This window comes from Phymastichus coffea, unplaced genomic scaffold (assembly GCF_024137745.1).
Source record: "Phymastichus coffea isolate CEN01 unplaced genomic scaffold, Cenicafe_Pcof_1.1 PCOF00161, whole genome shotgun sequence".
In the NCBI taxonomy this organism is placed as follows: domain Eukaryota; kingdom Metazoa; phylum Arthropoda; class Insecta; order Hymenoptera; family Eulophidae; genus Phymastichus; species Phymastichus coffea.
This window is the reverse complement of record NW_026706972.1, coordinates 196,977-214,279: the sequence shown is the minus strand read 5'-3', so window position 1 is coordinate 214,279 and position 17,303 is coordinate 196,977. Positions and strand designations below refer to the sequence as shown.

At 39.1% G+C, this 17,303-nt stretch overlaps 3 protein-coding genes and 1 long non-coding RNA gene across 7 annotated transcripts; 3 read left to right on the top strand and 1 right to left on the bottom strand.

Moving 5' to 3' along the window:
- The first annotated feature begins 198 nt into the window (after positions 1 to 198).
- Positions 199 to 8,020, top strand: LOC131672858 (ras-interacting protein RIP3). Its single transcript, XM_058950355.1, has 5 exons — positions 199 to 279; positions 2,310 to 2,656; positions 2,751 to 3,273; positions 3,346 to 3,747; positions 3,821 to 8,020. Exons 2-5 carry the CDS (start codon positions 2,333 to 2,335, stop codon positions 3,928 to 3,930), a joined length of 1,359 nt encoding a protein of 452 aa, XP_058806338.1. The 5' UTR covers positions 199 to 279; positions 2,310 to 2,332; the 3' UTR covers positions 3,931 to 8,020.
- A 647-nt stretch (positions 8,021 to 8,667) lies between these two features.
- On the top strand, positions 8,668 to 10,600 carry LOC131672893 (uncharacterized). 2 transcript variants are annotated; one of them, XR_009302671.1, is made up of 6 exons: positions 8,668 to 8,724; positions 8,915 to 9,216; positions 9,298 to 9,495; positions 9,578 to 9,703; positions 9,876 to 10,225; positions 10,345 to 10,600. It is a non-coding gene; the product is annotated as an uncharacterized LOC131672893 (long non-coding RNA). The 2 variants fall into 2 exon arrangements; XR_009302670.1 differs by having other exon boundaries at positions 8,915 to 9,297; positions 9,350 to 9,495.
- Positions 10,601 to 10,667: 67 nt separating this feature from the next.
- On the bottom strand, positions 10,668 to 13,728 carry LOC131672892 (zinc finger protein 11-like). Its single transcript, XM_058950418.1, has 3 exons — positions 13,590 to 13,728; positions 12,537 to 12,990; positions 10,668 to 12,199 (listed from the first exon to the last, which is right to left on the bottom strand). Exons 2-3 carry the CDS (start codon positions 12,937 to 12,939, stop codon positions 11,736 to 11,738), a joined length of 867 nt encoding a protein of 288 aa, XP_058806401.1. The 5' UTR covers positions 12,940 to 12,990; positions 13,590 to 13,728; the 3' UTR covers positions 10,668 to 11,735.
- A 748-nt stretch (positions 13,729 to 14,476) lies between these two features.
- Positions 14,477 to 17,187, top strand: LOC131672890 (folliculin). Of its 3 annotated transcripts, none has more exons than XM_058950413.1 (8): positions 14,477 to 14,615; positions 14,812 to 15,178; positions 15,255 to 15,360; positions 15,438 to 15,712; positions 15,780 to 15,892; positions 15,971 to 16,288; positions 16,355 to 16,589; positions 16,662 to 17,186. In XM_058950413.1, exons 2-8 carry the CDS (start codon positions 14,874 to 14,876, stop codon positions 16,801 to 16,803), a joined length of 1,494 nt encoding a protein of 497 aa, XP_058806396.1. In that variant the 5' UTR covers positions 14,477 to 14,615; positions 14,812 to 14,873; the 3' UTR covers positions 16,804 to 17,186. The 3 variants fall into 3 exon arrangements, with proteins under 3 accessions (XP_058806396.1, XP_058806395.1, XP_058806397.1); XM_058950412.1 differs by having other exon boundaries at positions 14,506 to 14,611; positions 16,662 to 17,187; XM_058950414.1 differs by lacking the exon at positions 14,477 to 14,615 and adding an exon at positions 14,618 to 14,706 and having other exon boundaries at positions 16,662 to 17,187.
- The last annotated feature ends 116 nt before the right edge of the window (positions 17,188 to 17,303 follow it).

The following is a 17,303-nucleotide window of genomic DNA, read 5'->3' as shown; positions in this document are numbered from 1 at the left end:
TTCCCGCGGCGCCTAAAACTCCCTCGCCCCACCCGCACGCATCTTTAGCGGCGGCGGCGTTAGCGGCGCGACAAGAGAGAGCGAGAGAGACGCATCATCACACACCAGTGTCGCAGAAATTTCGCGCAACTCTTCTGCACTGCTGCCCGTTCGACGCTCTTCTCTCCTTTTTCTCTTAGTTTTTTTGTTTACTAAGGTATCAATTTTCTCGTACCCGGATAAAAGCTCAGCGTACACGGAAGTTTCATCGGAGCTTTGGACTCGGTAGCTTTACAGATGGTGAGTATAGAAAAGGCCTATGCAACGACTAGCGAATTCTTTTATGTGGTAGTGTAAACACCGGGCGATTCTTATGGGGTGGTCGTCGCCGCAACCGCGCGCTGGACGAGTTCACGTGTGTGCATCGCCGGGATAATAAAAGCGCCGGCGTGCGAGCTTCAAAGTCAATATACGTCGCGCGGTAATCGTTGCGTTTTACAACGAGAATGTCTATTCCCGATGATCAAGCTGCCATGTCCTAGCAAGATAAAATCCGCATTTATACGGCGTTTCATAACCTCCAAAATCGCGTGTATGTGTGCGCGCGCCCTTTCTCTCTTTCTCTCGTTTTTCGCAAAAGGGGGATCCGGTTTTTGCGAGAGTGTACGGCGTCTCCGCGCGCGCTTGCGTATACGTGTGTACATGTGTGCGTGTTCGTGCGAAAGCCGGTATCGACTCCTCCTCGACCCTTCTTTTCTTTTTTTTTATTCTCTTCGTTGCCGCCGCCGTCGCCGCGTGTCCTGTGCGACTTTTGCGGGGGTGCACGAAATCATATCGCCACGGAAAAAATGGGAAGGGGGCCGGGAATGATTCGCGAAAGAGTGACCGTGCAGATTAATGTTATGTAGTTTTCTAAGGGGCAAGGGAGGGTAATTAATTTTGCCCTTTACGAATGTGCATGAAGATGCTCCGATGCAAACGCACTATAGCAATTTGTTAACGCGGTGTATTGTTGATCATGATTAATGATACTGCGTATGCTCGTAAGAAGGATGATTGTAGAAATATTACTCTTTTTTTTATGTTCTTGTTGTACGTTAAGACTCAGCTAAATGAAATTCCTAATGTCATGATACAATTTGTGAAATTAGAATGTCATTGATTTCGTATATTCTAAATGACATTCGAACTCGGAATCTGGAGCGTAGCCAACTAAATTTCAATATAAAACATTTGTTGCAATCGAGTATACATAAATAGTTCTCCTTTCCAAAAGAAGAGACAAATCCTTTTCGTCCGCCAATAAGGATAGTCTTCGTTCGCCGAATGTTTCTGCGAAAAATGAAAAATATTGCCACTGCTCCGACACTCATCCCCCGCGTACGATGCATTGCAAGACGATCAGCTCTCTCTCTCTCCGTCCCCCCTCGCAGTGCTTTCTCGCATACAGTCGAGCCTTTCGCGCGCGCGCGAGTATTCAATTCTCTTTCCTTCTGCCCCCTCAGAGCTCTGCCAACCCTGCACCCTCGTTTCGCAAAAATCCAATGCAGATTGTCGGCTACGAACGCGGAGGCGTGTAATGCGCGCCGATGCTGCTGCTCGTCTTTTGCAAGCTCGCCGTCGACAACCAGCTTCGCAGATTTGTTCGATTGGCTCTTCGAACGAGTTGGTCGAAGTTGGTCGAGGCATCACGAAAAGGAAGTCCAAACGACGATCGCGAAGGCCCGGAGCGATTGCGAGCACAGGTGAAAGGAGGCGAGCGGGCGTCCGATCGACGGTATCGGCGCCGCCTCCCCAATCAGACAAGTGTAAATACGAGCGAACGCGTGCGCGTGGGCGAGGGGGTGGGGAGAAGGAGACGTGTACACCGGAGGAAGTTGAAGCGCGGGGGTGCGGGTGGCCATTGCTGTGTGCGAGTCGCGGCTGCGTATCGTCGCCGGCGCGTTCTTAATTATTTTCCCTTCTTTTTCGCGCAGCTTTGCGTCGCTCGCTCGCGGTTTTGCATAGCTCGCGCGTCGCGCACGTGCGCCAAGCGGCTCGTCGTCGAGCGCGCGGGGACACGCGTATACGCGCGCTCGCGGCGGCAAAAGGGTTATGGCGCCCATTGTTTGCGCGGCTGGTCAGACCGACAGTGCCGAGTGCCGGGGCCGCAGGCCGCGAGGAACGGAGCGGGTCGCGATTCCGATCCGCTTTTAGGACGACGGCTCTCTTCTACGGTCGCAAGCTCAGGTTCCGCGAACAAAAGGACGCGCGAACGCGTTGCGCGTCGGAAATGCGTGCAACGGCGTTGCTTTCGCCGAACGCTACTAATTGAGCCAACGTCGCTGCAGATATCCGACTGACAGGCAACAGCATGAATTTCCCACCATTCGGAGGCCACTTTCCTGGCACGATACCGAGCATTCATCAGTTCACGACCGAAGGCTCGGGCGGCGCCAGTGCACGCTATGCCAATCACTTTCCAAATCAACCACCCATCGGTGTGCCCGTCGTCGGCAAATACAGGCCTGAGTCTAACAGTGTACAGAGCCAGTCTCAAGTGATGATGAACAACAAGGCTGCCTATTCCAATAGCAACGTTCACCATTATTCCAATGTGCCCTACTCGCAAGCTCAGTCTGTGCAACAGAGGCCTTCCAATTCACCAAACATGCAGGACAAACGTAATTATCATCAGGTTTGTACGGAAATTGCATTGACCAGCTGCGAGATAGCTAGATAGCTTCTTGACAACCATTGCAACTCTCTTGCCATTAACTCTCATCCTACAGAGCACGGAATCCATGAGCCAACAAGTGTGTAACTTGCTGCAAAGCAACGCCGATAAAGAGAAAAACGCAAAGGACAAGCAGAAGCAAGCAGCCGAGGAGCAGCAACAGAGAAGCAACGGCGAAGCGACAACGAACGGCCAGCAAGATTACATGCAACATCAGCAACAGCAGCAGCAGCAGCAGCAGCAACAGCAGCAGCAGCAGCAGCAGCAGCAGCAGCATCACGCGCATACGCAAACGCCGACGGCCACGATGCCAGCCACGTGGCAGTCGCTCGCCACACCGGGATCCACCGTTGCCGATTACCTCAGTCACTTGCCCGCCAGCACTCTGCCGTTGAGCTTGCATCATTTCTTGAAGTATAGCGCGGGTAGCATCAAGAAAGAACAGGAGATGGCACAGCAAACGACCACTGCCGTAGCTGCGGCCACCACCACTACACCTAACATCATGATGTCGCCGAATAACAAAAAAAAGAAGAAGAAGAAGGCGCCTAAGGAGAAGAAACCTCGGCCTAAGCCTGGTGGGTATATTGTTCGAACCTTCGTGGAGCTCCTCTACAGAGCATTCAATATTGATATCGAATGATTCACAGGCGAAATACGACTGACAACCGCACTGGATGGCTCAACCCTCTATTGCTGTCCTGAATGTCATATGGCATACCCGGAACGCGAACTTCTGGAGCAACATTTGCTAGGCCACACGTTAGAGCGACGATTTGTATGCGACATTTGTGGTGCGGGCTTAAAACGCAAGGATCACTTGACGCGTCACAAGCAAAGCCACAATCCCGAAAGACCGTACGTGTGTACAGTGTGCCTGAAAGCCTTCAAAAGGAAGGAACAGCTCACCTTGCATTTCGTCATACATAGCGGCGAAAAGCGTCACGTGTGCACGGAATGTGGCAAAGGATTTTACAGGAAGGATCACCTGAGGAAACACACCAGGAGTCACATTGCGAGGCGTGTCAAAGCAGAGCTTAGCCAAAACACCGGTAAATATCGACCGACTCGCTGTAAAATGAAAAAGAGTACAACCGCTAATCTGTATATATCTGCGTGTGACAGGCGGCCAGCAGAATCAGCAGCAGAGCAACGTGACAAACAGCTTGCAAGGGGGCAACAGCTCAAGTAGCAGCGTTCTCGCTGGCAGTCATCCGGGTACTTTGCTCTCCTGAGCCCCGCCACCGGGGAACTTTCAAGTTCCCAATCCGGCGAATCTGTTGCATTCCACACCACCAACGACAAGCAGCACCTCGCCCAGCAATAGTAGCAGCGTCGCGCATAGTCTTGCAGCTCATCATCATGCTCAACAATTGGCTGCCGCAGTTGCGGCCGCAAGCTCGAATGCTGGCTATCAGGCTGCAGCTGCGGTCGCTCACGAGCTCGGTACTTTTTTGGGCGCTCATGCTAAGGATTTCTGAGGTCGGCCCATCACCTCTAAGAGGTAACCGTTTTGGCAAATATGTTGTTGCTGATTATGGGTTTCCGACTTGATCGACGACTATCGTCGGGCTTTCCTGCAAACGTTTTCCACACGGATTTTTAATACTTTCCGGAAGATTCTACGAAATTTTAACATTTCAATCTTATCTAAGTTTTCTCTGGTATATGATGAATATTATCGAAAGCTTTTGCGTGAAAGTTTGATAGTAGAGTCGATTACAATCCGATGCCTTAAAAAACCAAAGGAATACGAAAGTGACGGTGATGATTGAACAATCTATGACAAAGCTATAAAAGTAGAGCCAAGACAGGAAGTGCGTAGCAAAAAATATATATGTACGCCGGATAGGATCCGTAATTTCACCACATTGTCGAGGTGTATACGTGTATGAAATACCAAATTTCTACATAGAGATTTAACTTAGGGAGCCTGAAACTGAGAGCTGAAAAGAAAAATATTTTTATGCTAAAAGCTCGGCGCAAACTGGAAGATTTTTTCCTTGTACGAAGAGATGACGGAAAGCTGGTTTATCAGTGCGAACATAAAAGTGCAACACTCCGTGAACTTGTTCTTCCTTTTTTTTTTGATAATTTTTTATTCTACTTTTTTCGTTGTTGTACTAGAGTGCGTTCTAGTTTTCGTTCTTTTATTTTACATGTGTATTGGAAAAAAATACATGTCTAATCGTTGATAATACTTACGTTTCGATCTTAAAAATATTAGTTAACTTAAAGATCTCTTAGATTTATTCATGGGCATTTCTTTCTTTCTGTTACACATCACGTTGGTCGACTCACTATGATTTCGTTTGAAGTTAAGCCGTTGCAGTTAGGAAGAATCATTCTCAACTCGTACTCATACAAGGCCTTAGCACAGTACTATAAATAGTATAGCGAAAGAAAAATGACGAAGTCGTGGCAATATTTTTTTAAGATCGGAAAATCGACTTCGACCCAGCGTGCGCTCCGATTTTCGTTCTTTTTTTATCTACGTTTAATCAATGTATATGGCGGATAATGTTAGTTGACTGCAGTATTTTATACTTTACGCTCTAGTGTTTCGATGAACGTTTTTGTCGTCCTTAATGATACTTATTATATATGTAGCATTGATATTGTATACATATTAGACTGTAAGTTGATCATTTTTTTATGAAATAACGTCCAGAGTGATTTTTTCCTTTTCTCTTGTCATCTTTTACTCTTTCTAAACACTGTTCAACTTTTTTGAGATCCCAGCAATTTTGAAAATTGAATTCTCTGTCTAGTAATGTCGTTACTAATTTGTACTTAGACACGTGCCATTTTTTAATCGTTCCTTACGATTCCTGCCCCCATTTCATACTTTGCGAATAACTTTATTGAAGTGGTTACTATATGTAAACGTACTGCCAAGCATCACAAGGTTTTCTTCAATAAGACTTTTCCGTCTAAGTGATATTACTGTCTGCGTGCAAAACCTGTTGATCGAAATTCGCGAGAAAAAAATTGAATGATTGCACGACCGTGACATTTCACGTTTTACCAGTAAGCAAGTACCATTATATATTTATTACCTCCGCACATCCTATACAATTATCACACCTGCACGCGCGCAACGTTCAGCCGTCGTACCGTTTTCATTCTAGTCGGTCGGCAACTCGACGCAACAAACGCGATTTTCCTATAGTCTATTACTGTCTGCAACCGTTTAATTTGCCTACGTATACGTGCAATCGAACCACCATCAAGAATTTTCATTTCTCATTTTTCGACACGAATATAAAGAGGGCGATGCAGATTTCAGGGCAATTCAGGTTTCGTCAGATCTCAACGTTGAAAACACGCTATGGCATAAAAGACAACTAGTTTAAGCATATAATTTGAAAAGCTGCATATTGGTTGATTAGAAATACTATCTGAATATAAAACCATAATAAAAGATAAGTGAGCCGTACTAATCTAATCCACCGACATTTTTAATCGTAAAGGATTAAAGTATGAGGTAAGAGAGGAGAAAAACGGTACACCTTAGATCATACGATTAGAGAATAAGTTTGTATACAACGTTACTTCATTAGCGAGCGTGATAAACTTGTACGATTGAATGTTTGTATATGCGTGATTGTTTCGAGCAAACACTAGACCTGTAGTGGATTCATTTTGGCGTGTACATAAGAGAAAATACGTTTCTGTGAACATAAACAAGCTTTAATATCGATTATTTTCGTAACGTAACTTTAGAATGCTTTTGCATGTGATAATTTATTTTTGGAATGCGATGTGCAACAAACGAGAAAAGTTTAGAAGAGCATCTCCTTGTCCATCCGATACACTAACAAATAATTTTGTTACGCGTGAAACAAAATCGATGCAGAGGCAATTGTTGACAAGGAGAATCTATGGTCGTTTTGGAACGACGATGACAATGTGATTGCTAATATTTGTTCTTCCTTTTGTATTAGTAATTATTTTCGCGATCTACTTTCATTTTGCATTGCACTTGCTGTCCGTTATTTTTTCTTATTGCACGTGAAAGCTCTTATGTATAAGGATATAAATTCACTAGATGTAGATTAAGTATTTTTAATAAAAGTACATGAAAATGAAGATACTTATGTGACTTTTTGAAGAAAGAACTATCGTGGCTTTCTATTTTGTAAAACCGAAAGTCTGTATTTTGTAATAACGAATGAAAATGTGTTTTTGTATGCTTTTTCCGAAGCATCGCGCCTAAAAACCTTCAGTCGAATAATATTAAACATTTTATCCGTGACAACATACAAACAAAAGTCTTTGATGGTCAATTCAACGATTTGCTCTGTTCGTTTTTGCTAAAATTTTGAGAAAGCAATGAGCGTCAGATTTTTATATTTTTCGGTTGTATGTGAAAAGTGATTCGAAACTCTGTCGACGGGCTTCGATGACTTTCTGAGCGTGCGAGTGGAAATTTATAATGGAAAAACATATTTTTCTATGGTGTCAAGATTCTTCGACGAAACGATAATAACTTGAATAACTTGAAGGAAAATGGCAAAAAAAGGGCAAGAATCATTCAAATTGAATTAAATTTTCTATATTTGGAGAGAAATCCTTTCACTCGTCTAATATGTTAAAGCGCTTGAATGTATAAATTTACAAGACCAAATGTATTTTTAGAGCACAGAAAAGTAGGTATATATTTTTTGTAAAAATCAATTCAAGTCAAATTGTTGCATTTGCAAAGTAGAATAGATATTTTACAAACTCATATTGCTCTTTGCTTATATTTGTTTGCATAAATCAAGATTGCAGTAAACGGATTTCTCGTCGTTCATCAAACCTTTATTGTAAACAAATAATCTGCCAGCAATATTTTTTATTTTTTGCAAAAATACAAACGTAGAATGGTCGACAATAAGAACGCATATTTTGAAAGATTTCAGCTCGTTCCTATTTGCCATTCTTTTCAGTAAACTTTTTGATTTGTTGAACAGATTTTCGGATGCAAAAATACCGAAAGATAAGCACTTGAAAAATCGAATGAAAAAATCTGTAAGTGAAAAACTAAAATAATAATAATAATAATAATAGTAATAATAATAACAATAATAATAGTATTAATAATATTATTAATAATAATAATAATAATAAAGAATGAAGAAATGATGGAATGAATAAAGTGCGAAGCTACACAAAGTCCTCGACATAGTACAAAGCATAATAACTGTTTTTCAATAGACTAGCGTGTAAATGGAGAAAACTAATGAACAATAGTAAGTGAGCAATAGCTTATTTGTGGAATGCCTTCGATGACGAAATGCTAGAATAAACTGTGGATTGCACAAAGAACAAACAGACAGAATAACAATTGGTTCGAGCATGATTTATAACGATAAATAAAATGATATACTTGTGCAATCATAATCTTGATTTCTAGTTTTAGTAGATAAAGATTGTAATCGTGTAAGTTAATTTAGATTTAAAGTGACGTTTGGTTTCATTGGTGATGTTGCCAATAACACGTTAATTTTTCGGGGGTGGGGGAGGGAGGCGAGAGAATATCATAGACTACAATTTGGAAATCCAGGCAAACAAATACGATTTTTTTTAAAGTAGTTTTTAGGATGCGTCAAGCGGGTTTGTTAAGGTTTTTCTAAATGATTCCTCCACTTCTGCTTTATGTAATGCTCTATACATAATATATCTAACAGCATATATATATATATATATATATATATATATTATATATATATAAATAAAGAAAACTGTGAAAAAACATGATAACGTTTCATTATTTTACTCGTACCTATCAATTGAATTTTGTTTGAATCGAGCGAAAGATCGAATTCTGTGAGAACGATGTCGAAATATTTTGCAGGCGCAGCTTACTTGAGTATATAAGGTAAGTCGCGGGAATATGCCACTTTGCTATATATCTCCTATAATTATAAGTAGATATCGATATAAGCAATATTGAGGTGTTTATTGTGTACAGCTGACCATGCTGCGTAAATACTACATTATACCGACGTAGTTTTCAGTTTCTTTCTAGTTGGATTAACTTGGTGAGAATCTAAAATTTTCTGTAACTTTAATGTTCATTTTCTATCGTATTTATACGTTTTTCTTAAAACGAGTTTTTGTATATTATGTAGAATTAATATTTCATAACGGCACTGATTTAAAAATATAATACAAATAAAATTTTTATCCACACCGTAAAAACTATCAGAAACTAATGATGTACTGCCGTAGATGCAAAGCTGTCATTTACACGAATCAGCGGCATAACTGGAGAAGACGAAGTCGAATCGCCTTATTTAGTGATAAGTTAACCACTCAGCTCCGGTAAGCATCATGACCTCCAAATTGTTCGGCCGTTAGCCACTGAGCGGACTACGTTTAGTTAATGGCCGAACATCGGCAGCCTCAAATCTCGAGGCGACAGGCTGATCATCTTAAACACAACTCGAGCATGTTGTAGCAACAAGCTTTAGTGTACGCGATTTTCTGGAGAAGATGCGTATCCCAATGACAACGTCGGGTACAGTTGCATGGTGATTTATACAGATTTTGATTTAGATGGGAAAAGAAGCGGGACTTGTTTTTCACGAGCTCTGCGAGGGCACCTTTTACAGGTAATGCACGCACACGTGCCCCGACCTTCTGTCATTCGTTCTTTGCTCAAAGGGCCCTGAGACCGTACATCTACAACTGGATAATGAGCTACTTTGATGTCAGGCGCAAGCAACAGGCATCCTTGGAGGTCATTTACGAGACTATCACAAGCAGAATGATTACAAGGATCTCGAGAGCTTCAACGAAGATTCAAAACTGTCGGTACACGATGAACTAGACGACAAGCCTAATCCAATAATTTTTACGTTCACGTTTTTCATGAACGACGATCATTTTCAGTACCAAATAAGAGGCTGACCGTTCTCGACTTGTTACTTGTCGGCAAAAGAAGTGAACTGATCGACGAGCTGGTATCCGAGAGGAAGTTGGAAATATAATTGCTGCAATGAGAGGGCAAATGACCGAGTATGCTTTTTTCATTTTTTTTTATCGAAAATCATTGTCGTTTTTGCAGGGCGACAAGACCGTGGTGTGTCATTGATCTTTACTTCGATGTTACTAGCCGAATATAAAACTATTCAGGTACAAAAAAGCAACGCCATTTCTGGTTTCTCAGTTACTTAATTTTTCTTTGCAGATGTTCAAGGAGGATAGTCAGGGCCGAGGTGCTGATGACGATCGACCGCGGCGGCGGTGTCTTGACCAAGTTCCATTACTTTGAGCGAACAATCAAAGAGCCGCTCTAACTGTTCACATCCGCTTACATTATTGGACAGCACACTACTAACGAGTTGCAATTAGATACACTGTTGTTTACATATTAGTTTTCCTTTAGTCGTAACGCAAACGACCCTCTTTCAGACAAATATAGGGTACCGGTTAGCACAGAAGTGGTGTTGAAGTTGTTTTGCGTGCATCGGGATCCACATTTCTGGCCGTGACTAGAGACAAATTCGATCCAGATCGATTTTTGTTGGAAAATTCAAGGTAACATCGTCTATTCTCTTTCATATCATTCAGTGCGGGACCCCGCAATTGCATCGGCTAGTTATCTACTTCTGTATATGTGAAATGCCAATTTTACTTAAATGATTATTGGATTGCAGGATGCAATGTGCCATGGTCAAAATAAAAATCATTCTGGCACATATGTTGGCAATTTTCTATCTTGAATAAGTTCAAAGGACTAAGGAATTATCGCTTCAAGACCCACCCAAGAAATTCACGCTAAGCTCGTTGTTATCGAATGAGATGTAGTTCTTTTTATAGAAAAAGGAACAAGCATATAAACATAATGAACCATTTTTGTACCTCTCCTGAATAAACAATGAATCTTTAGTTAGAACTGAAGCAGGATTTGATGAATACTAAAAATCTCATTGATAATATTAATTTTTTAAGTTTTTATTTTAAAGAAAGACCAAGTCAAATTTCATAATCATTTACAAAATTACAAATCACCGAAATTCACCTTCAAGTGAGAAATTATTTGCTATACAATAATAACGAAACAATCGCCGCAAAGAAAAAACTCATGTGGACACACACACGTAAAAAAATTAAGCTCCTACATTTGTTTTTTCTTTATAAATATTTTTCTTTTATATATATATAATTAAAAAGGCAACCTTAACGATATTTTGTCAATTATGCGATTGTTACAAAATAACTTGCATAGTTTCTATAACAATAATGCTACAACGGTATAGTTTCCAATCGATCAATCAATGGGAATATCACTGATTTCCTATTTGTAAATAAAGCACTTGCATCAATTATATCAAACAAACGTATTCAATTTACACAATAAGGTTTGATTTAATAAGGACGTTTAACCAAAATAAATTTATACTTCGGCGCGAATTCCCTTCTGTTAAAACTACTTTTTACACTATAGGAATAAATAACTATAATAGTTGAGAATCCGTGTATTTATCACTTACATCTTTCGCAACTTGTTACGAATTTGCTATTCACCGACCGAATTTATATAAATTGAAGTTGAATAAGTACCATTTCTTTTTCCTTTAATATAATCTATTGCGTAAACTTAAAAATAATGTGAAATGTAAACGAAATATTCTGCTCGCAAAAGTAAAGATTAAAAGTAGAAGAAAAATTTGGCAGTGAGTTCACTAAAGATAACGCAAATAATATAGGTTATTCACGTAACACCTTAAAATAAATAACCAAATAAAAAGCAACAGTCTACCGATCAAAATGATTATTCGATGCAAAGTTGTATAAAAAAGAAATAAAAGAAGAAAACAAAATTGGCTATATAGATAATTAGTAAAAATTAAAGTCTGAAACGTCTTTGTTGAAATTAGGTGTGCCGGAATTCAATACTCTGCAGTAAACGTTCTCACTCGCGTGAAAGTGTGTGTGCACAACGGGAGGAAAGAATAAATTATATACAACAAATGTGGAATTGGGCCAAGTGAGAATAAGATAAACTGCTCTCGATCCATTCGTTCGAAGAGAACTAGCTAGCTTATTAGGTACGTAGAACGGAAAATGAAGGAGGACCAGCCTGCCTCATCATCATGGCAAAGGTACTTTCCTCCTGATGATTATCGTGCTCAGCCAGACTCTTGCCGGCAGTCTTACTTGTAGCGCCAGTCCCGCCTCCATGGCTGAGTAAATGTTTCTTTAGATGATCCTTCCTGTAGAATGCCTTGCCACAGTGTGGACAAACCTGATTCTTGCTACCCGAATGCGTGACCATGTGTCTAGCCAAATGCTCGTTGCGTTTGAATGCCTTGCAACAAACGTTACATTGATACGGTCGATCTTTGTTATGTCCCTGCTTGTGACGATCCAGGTGCTCTTTGCGTTTTAGACTTGCACCACAAATGTCGCACACGTGAGGTCGTTGTTTGTGCTCCTCGAGGTGGTCTTGTAATGCTTCGCGGTCCTCGAACCGATAAGCGCACTCTGGGCAGTGATATACCAGCATTCCTACACGAATAATTCGTTAAACGTTAGTAAAGAATTGGTGCAGCTTCTTTCTTACGTTGATTCATTTACGTATTTAATAACGACGCTGCTTAGTCCATTATTTATTCTTGTTATAAGCTGCCAATTAAGATGCAGCCTTATAATTCTAAATCTTTTAAGCAAAATTCGTTTTCATAGTTGATTAATGTTATTTCATGTCGAAAGCTTATGTCAAAGAATATTTTTAGAGGTAAAAATTTGACTCTCGCAGAAAAAGCTATTTCTTTGAACACTGAATTCAAACATAGTGCATAGATAATTAGATAAGTATTACAAGTAAAAGGTGACTTGTACCAACCATTAATTCGTTGAGGCTCTGGCATATCATACTCAATCTTTGGTTGAACATCTTGATAACTGTGGACAGTTGAATTATTGCTGTTATCTTCGTACTTGCAGACGTAAGGTAATCCAAGAGTATTAGAACATCTAGCCAAATATTCAGAGGTCAAACTAAAGTCTATCCGCAGTGGGTCAGTCATGGTAGCTGCATCAACTTTTTGAATAGTCTGTGTACCTAGTGATTGATGAGAAACAGTGGAACATATCTCTTTGTTACCACAATGATTGTCATTTCTGTTCTCATCAGTTCTGTGTGGTATTGGCTGCATCATATGATGACCAGGATATGGATAATGTGTCATGTTCTGTGGATGGTGCATCTCTGGTGGATACTTCAAATGTCTTGGATCATATGCCATTTGTGTTTGTGGTGTTTTTATCTTGCTTTATTTAAATCGAAATTCGAACATCTGTAATTATAAATAAAATAACTTATCTCATTTTTCCCGTATTTTTGATGGTCTGATTATCTAGATGATTTGTTTTTTCAAACAAAATTATCATCTATTACAAAACTTGTGATAAATTCATCTTATTGAGGAAAGTCATTGCTTCGTCCACGAGCTATCACAAATATTTTAATCCCACGCAAAACAAAATTTGCTATTTGCTCAATGAAGTGTAATAATCAATCTACCGCGAATCAATAGCAAAAATTACGAAACGCCTCCATACTTCAATTCCGCAGTAACATACTACGCCGAGCGTGTCGGCGGGTCATTAAAAAAAACCACCGTGTGAGCACACAGGTAGGTAAACTCTCGCGTAAATACACTATCAACGATGAAAGGAAAAAAAGAAATTACCTTTCTGTCTGTACAATCAGGGGGGAGGAAGGGGGGGGGGAGAAAAGTAACGGAATATGGCAAACATATCGTATCGATCAGCTGCTGCTCGTTTTTTACGCCCAAACACACTACAAAGAATCTAGTTTTTCCGTTGTCGAAGTGCGCAAGGTTTAAACTCGTATATATTTTGAGCACATGCAAGTGTGAATACTGCAACTTACCTTACGACTCTGTTGAACCGTTTGGATTAGTAATACAAGACTTATTTGTTTGCAGTGGCAACAGCCATCTTTGACATCAGCTGCTTATACTGTGTGCTGTCTTGTTCTACGTGCCAAAGCCCGAAACGCACTCACCGATGGCCGGGCGATGATGTTTTTTTCCGCGCGCAGTGCCTTTGCTTCTAGGTGCACTACGATGTGTCTTTGATCCCTTCTCTCTATATTCTCTCCCTCTCTTTCTCTCCCCCTCTGCAGGGTGACGTCTGAACTGAATGCACTTGCGAATCGTTTGTCCCTTTAAACGCCGATTTACTTTCTGCATCACTTCGCTGTTTATGCTTGTATTTATTAATGTAAATATTATTATGAAATGATTAAGTATTACGTATATCGTAGAAATTTGATAATTTTGACAATATGTATGATGCTCAAACGAAGGTAAATAGAAAATAAATGTGATTTTTCGTTTTGTGGCAATGATAATCAACTATATGTATGTCATAAACGTTTTTCGTGAATGCAATTATAATTAAAAATTATTTAATAAAAAAATAATTATGAACTTATATATTTCAAAATAAATTATATATTTCAAAAATATACTGCTATTTTAATATACTTCTATATAAAATATTTTTTCATCACGTGCAATACATTAATTTCATTCATAAATTCATAAACTATACAATGAAAATAGATATAGTATTCGCAAATATTACTTTTGAGTTTCATCTATAAAAAGAAATCAATCATTAGTTTACGTAAAAATAGTTGCTAATTGAATCATATCGTAGACATAGGAAACTTTTGAATGACGTTAGTTATACAATAATTCAACAATGACGACGATGAGCGTAATAAATTATAACTAGTCGATAACAAAGAGACTGATGTTTCCGTAAAATGTCATGTGTTGCGCGTTATCGCCTTATTTTCGTCGTCTTGTCAAATGTCACGTGAAACTACCGAGCAAATAAACATGAGAAAATAAATTACGAGATTCGTGATTAGCCTCACAAAACGTAGGCAAGTCATCCATTTTTTTAGTAGAAGTTGTAGCTTCCGTTTTAAAAAATCCATTCTCACGCACTATTCCTTCTCTCGAGGTTATGTCAATGTAAATGAAGAAAAAATGTTTTAGTTCTCTAACGAAATTTCACGTTTTGAAAATGGTGATTCCATTAATTGTTTGCGGTAAATTAATCATTAATTTTTATCGCAGGTGATGTTAAGAGGGCCAAGAAAACGTCACAAAATCTCGATGCTAGAGAATACTTTACAAAGATGAATGCGGTGATAGCATTATGCACTTTTTGCGAAATGCACGGCCCCAAAGTCATCTTTACCACGCAGACATACAAAAGTTTTGAAAATCACAACAGTGATAAACTAAAGTTCTATGGACCAAAGGAAGTGTTAAGGCAGGCGCAAGATTTATGTACTGAAATGCAGTCTAATTGCGAAGGATGTCACAGCTTAGGTAATCTTAAATATTTGAGCAATGAACATGAGACCAGGACTTCCTTTCTGTCGGCTCAACAGTCTTTGATGCATGACATCGGAACTCATCTTAAACATGCTTGCATAAGGTAAGCAATCAATGTGCTTCAGTAACAATCAATCGACTGTGAAAGACACTTCAAATTGTATTGTTTTTCTTTTAAGGAGTCTAAGCTGTGAAGTACATCCTGGCAAAGAAGGTGTCTGTTACTTTGGAGATGAATCGAGGGGTCATGTTTTGAGTCACACTTTTTCATTGAAAGATGCACAAGTATGCAGTGTTTTATCAAAAGAACTATCCATATGTTTGTTATAATTTTTATTAAAAAAGCTTTCTATTGCTGTCAGGCTAGAGGACTCCGGAGGTGGTGTAGTTTCATTGTTTTTATGCGAGACAAGCAATTTTTATTGAACATGTGGCCTTTTCTGGTAGACAATCTAAAGGAAATAATCAGGGAATTACAGGAGTTTGCTGAGAAAAAATACAATGCTGAAGAAGCAGAATGCCCTCAAAGGGTTGTTAGAATGGCTACAGTTAACAGTGGACCAGCATTGCAGTCTAATTCTAATAAACAACCACGTGGTCTTAGTGAAATTACAAATGAAAAGCATGTCTTTGTAAGGTAAATAGAAACTAATTTGCAAATAAATGTATTTGTAATTGAATCGATTGAAATTGATAATTTTCAGAATACACATGTGGTTTGTATGGATACTGAGTGCAGGAGCACGACATTTTGTAGAAATACTACCTTTGAGTTTGTTAGACGAAGAAGTCTCTTTCAATCTAGAACATCATTTGGGTATGTCCAATTGAATTACTACTCATGCCGATAATTTTTGTATAGTTTGATAAAAACAATCCCTGCTTTTATTTTTAGAAACTGAAGAAGGATTTACATTGGTCAATGCCAAAGCTCCTATTAATTTAAGTGTGGATAACAGAATGCCGGATTTTATCGAAATTTCCAATCTCAATCCCATGTCGATTTTGAGAAACTTAAGAAAATCGCTTGGACGTGATCAGTTTCGACAGATATTATATGCGGCTTTAATAGGCATTCAGATACTTGTTAGGGGACCGCCGCTACAGACTCTCGAATCTTTGTACGGATTATGCTCACTTGTGCCGCGAGCATGTCGAAGGGTGAGAACCAGGGCAAATGAGTACTTGGATTCTAATGTATGCAACTTTATTAGTAAGTTAAACTATTTTTATCGATTTTACAATGTATATTGTTTTTATTGATTTGGCAATTTTGTAGGTGTAGATACATCAGTTGCAGTGCCTTTACCTTGTGCAGATGTTTGTAGACTTGACATTCTCCCTTTGGAGCACAGGACAGATGACACAAGGTCACATGTGATCAGGTGGACAGGAGTACTGCCATTGAAGCTTCCTACTCTCTTAATTAAATTGGAAAAATCGCTCGACAATGAAAAATTAGTTGACTCGGTACTAGAAGTACATTTTTCTACTTTACAAGAAGAATGGGCCAAGTAAATTTTTATTTCTTTTTTATTTATTCTTCGATTTCGTAAGTATTGATGATACAATGTTATTGTTTACAGCATTGCGAAAGTAGTTCATGCTATGCATGGAAGAGGCCATAGAGGAAATTTGACAAATTTAATGCTAAGTTTAGGAGCTGGTCCACAAGACAAAAAGCTTTTAGATGCTTGGTCTATGGGTTTACCCTCCAATCCTGCGTAATATTGCGTTCAAGAATCATTTTTTTTCTTGTTTCCTAGAATGGCTAAGCAGTATTTATTTATTGTAAAAATATGCATGAAGGTATAATCTCTGTAAATTTTATGTGTTCAAGGTTGTGCTATTTTTTATTTATTATCAAATTAAAATTTGTAACTATAGCAGTAATATTTGATTTTATATATTGTTGAAAGATATAACTTAGGCATCAGAAATTGTCTACAATAAAAATTATTTATGGTTGAGAAACTTGATTTTTTCTTTCAAAACAATTTTAACCAACACATTTCACTTTTATACATTTAAAAAGTGATTTTTCGATGTGTACGAAATTGACGAAATAAAGAAAAATATCCTTCATTGAGCAATAAAAGATGACACTTTCATGTATCCAAAGTCCATGTCATACCTACCATACAGCAGTGAATCCCAAGTCACGTTCAAGTTCTGAGAATATTTATAATTGTGACCGTTCACCACGCGCACAAAAGAGAGAGAGAGAG